The 9,367-nt window shown below is 38.7% G+C and overlaps 1 protein-coding gene across 3 annotated transcripts in view; it reads left to right on the top strand.

Annotated features, from left to right (window-relative positions):
- LOC122063045 (SUPPRESSOR OF ABI3-5) overlaps positions 1-5,937 on the top strand; it is a 15,004-nt gene extending 9,067 nt beyond the window's left edge. For 2 of the 3 annotated variants that reach the window (XM_042626703.1, XM_042626701.1), the window contains exons 15-17: positions 1,493-2,482; positions 2,780-2,976; positions 5,501-5,937. In XM_042626703.1, coding sequence (XP_042482637.1) covers positions 1,493-2,482; positions 2,780-2,976; positions 5,501-5,680 — 1,367 coding nt within the window. In that variant the 3' untranslated portion in view covers positions 5,681-5,937. Of the gene's footprint in view, positions 1-1,492; positions 2,483-2,576; positions 2,977-5,500 lie in introns of those variants that run through there. The other variant, XM_042626704.1, reaches the window with a different exon arrangement.
- Positions 5,938-9,367: the final 3,430 nt, after the last annotated feature.

Raw genomic sequence — 9,367 nt, 5'->3', positions numbered from 1 at the left:
AGACATCACATACATGGTCTGTTCCAAAAAAGTGCATAAGCACAGGTTTTTTTTATTTTATTTTTTTATTTCAATGTTGCCACGCACTCCTTAGTTTTCCCTTGGCTGTATTTCTCTTCGATTTTCGCTGACAATGAATGCATAAGTTGCTGAGCTGGTTTTTAGGTAGGGGTTGTATTGTTGTGAGTACTAGCTTCTTTAGTTTGTAGGGGTTTTGCATTGAGTCATTTTGTTGAAGGTCATGAGGAGTCATGTTTAGGTGGATGATGTCTTCTTTGTTCTTTCTGAGGAGTATTGAAGTTGTTGGGCTGGTGGAAGGGGGTTGTGTGCTACTTGCACTAGCCTTTTTAGCGGTCTGGGATTTAGGTGGAGTCGATTTGGTTTATTGGAGGTCGTGAAGAGCCATGCTAAGGTTGGATCTTGTCTTCTTTTTCATTTTGGTTTTGAAACTAAAAAAATTGGTAAGGGTTTTATAGCGATAGGTTGATAGATACGGCGATTTTTTTCTCCATTGGATTTGGTTGGTGACAGAAATAGGAAGTATGAGAGAGAGGAGAAAAGACTAGGTATTGTTCATCATGATTGTTAGGGCTTAATTTTCAAGCCACTGTAAATGAGAACTGTTCTGTTAAACCACAAGTCTTGAACGCTATGCATTTTTATAGGCCATGGCCGGAGCTCTAGGCACAATTCCAAAACTAATTCAAATTGATAATTAAAGGATTGAACCCACTAACATACTAATTAAAAAAAAAAAAAGGAGAAAATCAAGTACTGACTCTTAATTGAATTCCCATTGTCGCAACTAAAACACTTTGCCAGACCTAATAAATGACCAACTAGGACTACTTAAGAATAGAAAATAATGATGATTAAAGAAACAAAAGAATGACCCATGTAGGACCTACTAAGGCAAAGGCTAGAAGAAATTGCCAATTGGCCATGGCTTGGCTGAATTTCTCTGGCTCATCAAGAGGATCTTTCTTGGAGATTGAAATTTGCTTCATCAGTATATTATGGGCATTAACATTCATAGTTTTTTCAAGGTGTCGTTAGGTGATAAGGCTCCCTTTAGGTCCAAGGCTCCCAGACCCAAGACCTGATGATCTTGCCTCCATATGTTATGAATTTCAGTAATTTCTTATCTTTACCCTTGTAGATATTCTATATTTTGAGTCTTTTGACCTTTATGATCCCATATTAACATTTAAAAGATGACATATACTAGAAAATGGGGCTGAGATATACATATCGTACTCATGTTGGGCCAAGACCAAGGACTGCCCAGGTATTAAAGCGGTTACCACCATTGTATTAGTGGTTCCATTTTCTCCCCGACTCAATTTCATGGTATAATATGTTCAATTGTCAATCTAATAGTGACAGCTATATCTTGATTGTATGGGTTTGAATGTATGATGATTTACTTGTCACCAGAACAATATATTATTGAAATAGATTGATTTTATTTTTTACTTTGCAAATGATGCAGGTCTTTATTATGATGGTAACAATGGAGCCTGGTATTCTTATGATCAGCAAACTCAGCAGTATGTCCCTTGCGGTGATCAGAATGACAAGGGATCTGGAAAGGCAGGAAATGAAACAAAGGCATCTGATGGTGCAAGTAACAGAAAAGTTGTGATATCTGCACCTGCTGCTACAATAACATCAAATGAGAAGACTGCGTCGTTACCGGATGCTGTCCAAGCTGCTGCAACAGCAGCTCTTGCTGCAGAGAAGAAAGAGAAGGAAAAAATGAAAGAGATAAGGTTGGCATCAAAGAGCAGTATTCTTGCAAACAAGAAAAAAATGAGTAACGTTCTAAGCAAGTGGAAGCAAAGGAATAATGAGGGTCAGGCAGCTCGGGTTGTTCTTGATGACAGCCAATCTTCAGCTTCAATGGATGACAGGCCTAATGCTGTGGGACTGTCGACTAAAAACAAGTTCAGAAGTGATTCTGTGCCAGCAAAGGAAAATACTACGGCCAGCTTGGTATTTTCCTCTGCAGGTGTAGGTCATGGTGCTAGTAACACGTTCACTACCCCAACTACTGCACAGACTGCTTCTGTAGTTTCTGAGATCAAACCACAACCTGTTGGTAATAGTTCGGGAGGCACAATAATGGGGGTGATTAGAGGATCTGGAAGAGGAGTCGTGAAGTCAGATACAACAATAAATTCAGGTTCGTTTGGGCCTTCTACACCTCCACCTGCTGTTACAATCACTGCTGGTACATCAGCAGTTACTCCAGAGACACCTGCTGCTCAAACTCCCTTCAGAACAGATGCATCTGCACTGGGTTCCTATGCACCACCTTCGGCTACTGGAAGTGGCAAGCGACGGTTCTCTGAGCAGCCAGCTTCTATTAGGGAACAGCCTCAGACAACATACAGGGATCGTGCAGCTGAGAGGAGGAGCCTCTATGGATCATCGTCATCTAAGGGGGATGATGTCTCAGATTATGCGCTTGCTGATTCAAGTAAGCACGTTTAACAGTTTCATTTGTGGGTCACATGTTGCATTTGCTCTAGATCGAAGTACTAAATCCTGTGAAGGGTCCTTTGTTGCTGCAGAATAAACCCAAACTCATATTATGAATCCTTAGAGCTTGAAGAAGCATATACATGTCAATTTAAATAATCAAACCTAGGATGTGAAAATTTTGTTGTTGGAAAAGATATCGATCGACTGAGTTCACAGGTTCATTGCTTGGTTTTTCTCATTGAAGATTCATATTAACGTTGTAAGAAATGCTGTGTTTACAATGCTTGTCAAGATCGAGATTTGGCATTCAGAAAAGGTTCTCTACTGGAGACTGGTGCAATGCCTTTTCCCCCTGGGGTTGGAGGACGTGGGGCTGGAGATGTTACCAGCAGCATCCAGAGTTACGAGGTGATTTCATCTGAAAAAGCTATTGATGAGAGCAATGTGGGTAACCGGATGCTCCGCAGCATGGGCTGGCAAGAAGGCTTGGTATTTTCTTCTATTCATCTTTGTTTGCCTGTTGAATATGCTTATAAATAATTCCTTTGGTTGCATGTTGAATTTGCTCATAGACATATCTTTTGAATGCATTTTTTGTACCTCGAGAGGCAGGCAGATATTGACCTTTAATTGTTGAAGGTGGTTCCGTATCTCTTGACAACCAAGAATCCCTGTCATACAGGCTTCCACAAATGGCATGATGTGAATGGTGTGCTGCTTGTATACCGTGGGTTTTTGGTTTTCAACATTGGTCATATAATACACTCCAATAAAAACACAATTCTTATCCTTTTTTAACCTGGGTTGGTGATGGCTCTGATGATTGAGTTATTTTATTTTATTTTTGGTTTCAAGCATTTTTATTTGCTGAGATTATTCTAGTTCCCAATTGAGGCTACTTAATATGACATTTTTGTTAGAGATGGCATTTCTTTTCCCGATATATATGAGGTTGGGATATGGCTTTGTTGTTGTTGTTGTTGTCGTTGTTGTTGTGTGTGTGTGTGTGTGTGTGTATATATGTATACTAGTTAAAGCGTACGTGCAAATGCACGTGTGGCGAAACATTGGCAATTAGTGTGTGTGCTTGTGTGAACCCGAGAAATTATGGAATTAAATGTCTGATGACCTTATATGATTTATGTCAATACCATTGATTAAGGGCACGTTATGCGCTAGAAAGTATAAACTGGAATACATTGGTTTTCAAGTCGGTTTAGTATGTATTAACCTAACTGTTACTTCATGTCAAATTTTTCGGTTACTACCAAATGAGATAAAGATTCTTGATCCCTATGTCAATATGTTATCCTCCAACATGACCCTAGCCCTAGAAAAAAGCATGAATCGAAACAGCAAAAAACTAGTGAAAACCCATAGAACATAATGCAGCTATAGAAGCCTTTTATCAAAATAATGTTAAAGAGTGAAGAATAGTTGGTTATATTTCAAGTCGTTGCTAGTATCTAAGCAGTAATAAGGTACACATGACATATGATATAAAATATAATGCATTAATAAAACTAGTTTTGAAGCATAAATGATGGTATCAGTATCATTGCCATGGAGACATCTGCTTGCTTAATTGGTAGTAGAGTTCCTTGATTGTCTACTGTACTAACCAGCTTGCTTTCTCATAGTCTTGGTTAACATGTTAGTGCCTTGAGATGGGTTTGTAAGCTTAGTATTAATAAAACAAGATATTTAAATTTTTGGGTGCAAAAGCCAAATGCCTTCGTTTCCTTTGAATCAAGTTTGAGAAACCTGAGCTTTGCAGGAGTTTTATCTTTTATCTCCAAATCTCCCTGCTTAATCTCCCACCACCATTAGGGATTCAGACATCCATATCGTGTTGTGTGGTTGCAGTGTTTGGTTTCTGCTGTGAGGTAGGAGTAAGTAACTGCAATGGAAATCTTATCTTCCAGTGTTAGCTGTGTCAATCACATTCATCTACATCAATATAAAAGTAAGCTAATTCATGGCTTTTGAACTCTTACAATCCCTCAAAATTGATTTACAGAGAGGGAGAACGAGACAGGAAATAAATCAATTAGAAATCTCTTGCAAAATCTGTAAAAGTAAAATAAAGGTTGTGGAGAAAGCAGAAGCGCAGGTGCACACAAACAATTCCTATAAGCTTAAACTAATAGATCTTCGCATAAACAAATAGATCTTTGTGGTTCATATTTCAATTGGTTTTCAATGTACGCAGAAAACACAATTTCAAGAAAATAATAGGAAAAAGAAGAAAAAAGGGGCAGTCAATACTCATTTACCTTTTGCGGAACAGAGAGGGCATTCGATTGGGAACTCGCCAGCTGCTGCACTCGATCAGAATGTTCAGATGTAGGAGGAGGAAAAAGTAAGTGCGAGGGAAAGAGAGTTTTTGAATAAAAAGGAAAAAGAGGATAGATGAAGGGAGAGAGAAGGGGCAGTGCACATTTGCGATAACTGGACAGTTGAGTGGGTCTCTCTCTCTCTCTCTCTTGGTTGAACCTGGACAGAGTTGCTGCAGCTGGACAGTTTTGAGTGGGTTTCTCTCTCTCACCCTTGGTTGAATCTGGACAGCAAGTTGTGGATTTAGGGGTATAAGAGTTTCAAACCATCTGGAAGCTCCTTGTGCATGTGCAGCTGAGATGCAGATAAAAAAATAGAGAGATAAATAAGTTAGAATTTGAGTAGAGATGGGACTTCTCTCTTATGCGTGGACTCCTGTTAAGAACCTAGTTTGTGCGAGAGAATGATTTAACAAATTTTTGAGCCATTGGGCATGGAGGGTGTTCAGAAAATTATTTGAATATAAAAATAAATATAAATAAAAAGTAAAAGATAAAAACAAGGGTACCAATAATTTATAAAATATAAAATAAAAGAGAATGAGAGAAGGATAAAAGGAAGGGATAAAGTAGTCAAGTGAAAGATTTGCCACTTCGTGCTTTTATATAGTAGTATGATATGATGAAAGATATTTAAGTTGGGTTTGTATATTGTTTCTTGGGTTGGTTGGGTGCAGGGACTTGGGAAGGATGGGAGCGGCATAACAGAGCCAGTGCAAGCTCAAGGCATGGAACATAGAGCAGGGCTTGGGAGTAAGCAGAGGAAGGTGGAACCGAGCTTGGAAGTGCAGGCAGGTGACAGTTACCGAACCCTCATACAGAAGAAAGCCCTTGCCAGGTTCCGTGAGATGTCCTAGTACATCAGGTTACTACTTCCAGTGTATCCATGTAGACCTCTTGGCCTTTTTTTTTCCCTCTTAATCTCTACGGACATGCTAGCTCTCTAGCACTGTAAATTCAAATTATTTAAAGGTTTTAAATTTTTGTTGATTTGAGTGGGAAGGAGCTGTTTCTTTTTGTGGGCAAGACTTTGTATACTGGCATCCTGGATTGAGATCCTTCTTGGAATAGATTGGCTGATCCAGACCTGATCCTCACTGATCTTTTCAGTCAATTTGAAGATAAGACACCATCATTCTATCTACTGTGCTCGCTGATGGGTATACTGAAGGGAAAACCATTGCCAAAATTTTTGTTAACTTGCATTTGGTGGGCTCTCAGTGAAAGGAAATTCCATTTTAGGGGAAGAATTTGTGGAGGTTTTTTCGCACAAAACATTTTCCACTCATGGTTCAAGAGATAGGATTCTGTACCCGAATTGGTTGCCTCCGATTTTGATGATTTCGATCTGAGTTGGCTTGGATGGCCTTGAGTTGACCAATTATACCCAGAGACTTCAACTTTTTTTTTTTCCCTTTTCTTTTTTGAGTCAGATGGTGAATCGGGGCATTGTTATTATCATAATAATAATAATCAATTCAGATGAGAATCTGACACATCTTGATTCTACATGCTTTGAATCGCTGGTTGTCGGAACAGAATTGGTTGTGATTGAATTTGCATTGGTGGATTTTGATTTTTTTCCTTGGCGGCCGATTCAAAGGCTTATTCCGATTCTAGCCTAAATAAATCGGTTGGATTGGGTTGATTCAGGCTGATTTAGCCTTTAAAAACCCGACTGCCCCTACGGCCCTGCCACAGCAAGGGTCTCCCTCTCCCTATTCAGTGACAGCACGTGACGGCAGTGTTACCCACCCCTTCCCATTCCCATTCCCATCAACATTGAATTCCGTGAAACTGAGTGTGAAGTATGACCTTGAATAGAGTGGATTGAACAGTTAGGTTCTATGTTGTGGATTTTATCTAGTTGTGTTTTACTTCATTAGTGTTTCTGAGATCGGTTTCTTATCACTTTTACTCACTTTTATTTTGCCTTTAGTTTGGGCTTACTTGGATCTGTGTAACTGACCCTATTAGGTTGGGATTTTTGTTTTTTATCTTTTATTTTTAATAAAGAAAAGAAATTTCATTGATAAAAAAGAAGTGAATGTACATCATTGTAGGAATTAAAATTATAGAATGATATTCTCTATGTCAGTACCTAAAAGCTATGTATCTCATAAGTATCATCTGTAGGTTTAAGACAAAAACCAGGATTAGACAAAAAATTATGTACTTTCAAAAAAGGGGGAATTTTGCATAGTGGCCAAGTTTGGGACCTGTAGTCAGAAAGAATGAATTGAAGTTTAGTGTAGTAACTTTAGATTGCCCCAAGCTCCATCCCGCATCCATGGCATGCTTTACGCCCATGAGCATCCTCCTAATGCTTGCCTCAATGGTGTTTCCTGTCATCATATGATCAAGGTTGAATGAGATAACATTATCTTTATTAATCAGACAATTAGCCCATGTAGAAATATTAGAGTTATCAACGACTCCCATGCAAACCAATGTTGGTGGGTTCACAGAAGGAAATGTTTGGGGGAGAGGGAGGGTCATATAGAATGAGTTCACTTGGGGAGGTCTAGAGTGTTTGCTTATTTGAGCAGTCCATCGCTTAATAGGGTGTGTTAAGTTTGTCTCGAATTCTTGATCTGTTTTGAAGAATGACCCACTCCGACATATTTTTGTGGCGACCTGAATGAGAAGTTTTTCTTAGATTTGTGATGGAAGTAGATGATAGGCCCAAGCCCGGAGCCTAGCACTAATATTGTATGGGGGTGCAGGAGCGTAGCCCCGGGGCAGTATGGTTCTACCCGATTGACCACGACCCGATGGATCGACCTGCAATTTGGAGGAATATATAATGTACTATCGTATTGTTGAGCAAGTCATTGTAATTTGGGGGCTTTTTCAAGCTAGGGTTTTAGAGTGAGTTTTCTCGCCGTTGCTTGGGTGTAATCTCTCTTCTGCATAGTCAAACATCTTTCTCTTCGCCCAAGGATGTAGAGCACTACATCGGTGTGTGAACCTTGTTAAATCTCTGTGCATTGTACGGATCTGTCTTTGTTTATTTTCGTATTAGTTGGTGTTTGCTCTAATAGGGTGAAGAATCACAAAGGGATGGTTTATCCTGAGTATAATACACTTTGTTCCTATGTAACAATTAATAATAGCATAAAATGATGAAGATGGTGAAAAAAAATAATGTAAAATGTCCTTTGGAACAGATTGTAAAGAATACATAATAGCATTCTGAAAGGAAGCCTCAGAAAAAACTTCAGTTCATAGCCTCAAAGCTTGCCGCCCAAATTCTTTAGAAAACTCACAATAAAGAAAAATATTCTCAATTGATTCCTGCTTGTTATGATATAATCTATAGATTGTATCAATGTCCATCAATTTTTCCAGGATATCCTTGGTAGGAATCCTCCATGAGCAAGTCTCTAGAAAAATATCTTAAATTTTGGATGAAGTTTGAGTTTTCATAGAAACCGCCATTAGTGAGGGCAAAGGGATAAGCCAGCACACCTCTTTGATGATCCAATGTGGTTAGTATGTGAACCAATAGTTAAGTATTTAGTAGCCAATTTGGTGCTAAAGTCCCCTATTTTGGAGAGCTTACACCACCGGCTATCTTGTTCTAAGGAATTTGGAATGTGAGACACAGTGACGAGTGGGAGCAGTGCAAAGAATAAACTAATATTCCAGGCATTACTACAAATGAAATCACTTACTTGGGTTAGAGATTGAGGAGTAGGCCTTTACAAAAAAATGTCTATTAAGAGAAAAATCAGAAACGGTAGGTAGCCATGGATCATTCCAAAAATTCGTATTCCAACCATTTCCTATTTTTACACAAATCAATTTGTGAAGAGTGTGAAGAATACTTACAATGCTATTCTATGTTATAGAACCTCTCTTTTTTTTTTGTAAGGGTGGATTGATAAAAAACTGATCCATGTGGGAAGTATATGGAGGTAAGTATCTAGATCCATAAAGACTCTCTTTCCTTGATAAGGCGCATGCCAAGCCTTAAGAGAAGGGCTTTATTTTGGGTTTCAAAAGTTTTGATATTCAATCCTCCCTGAGATTTTGGTGTACAACTCTTATGCCAGTCAATGAGGTGGGATTTATTTGAATGGTCATGATCCCCATTCCAACAGTGAAGATATATTGAATCAAATTTCCTACAAATAATATTTTGGGAAAGCAAAACAAGACATTTGATAAGAAGGAGCAGTTGACAATGCCAATTGAATAAGAACAATTCCTCCAACGAATGAGAGAAGGTTGGCTTTCCATAGGCTGAGTTTATTTTGCACACTTTTGACAATGGGATAGAACCCTTTGGTACTAGCCTTGGGGTGGAATAGATTAGTATCCAGATATAAATTGTCACCTTTCATCTCACCAATGCCTAGAGTTCGGCAAAGAACAACTCTACAGTGAGTCAACATTAGAACTAAAAGTCACCCCGCTTTTATCAAGGTTGATGATGAGTCTTGAAAGATCAGAAAACAAGTCTATAATGCATTTGATAGTATAGATATCATTAAGGGTGGCTCAACAAAAGAGAAAAATATCGTCCATAAAGAACATGT

This window comes from Macadamia integrifolia, unplaced genomic scaffold (assembly GCF_013358625.1).
Source record: "Macadamia integrifolia cultivar HAES 741 unplaced genomic scaffold, SCU_Mint_v3 scaffold1185, whole genome shotgun sequence".
Classification (NCBI taxonomy): domain Eukaryota; kingdom Viridiplantae; phylum Streptophyta; class Magnoliopsida; order Proteales; family Proteaceae; genus Macadamia; species Macadamia integrifolia.
This window is presented reverse-complemented; position numbering and strand designations above follow the sequence as displayed.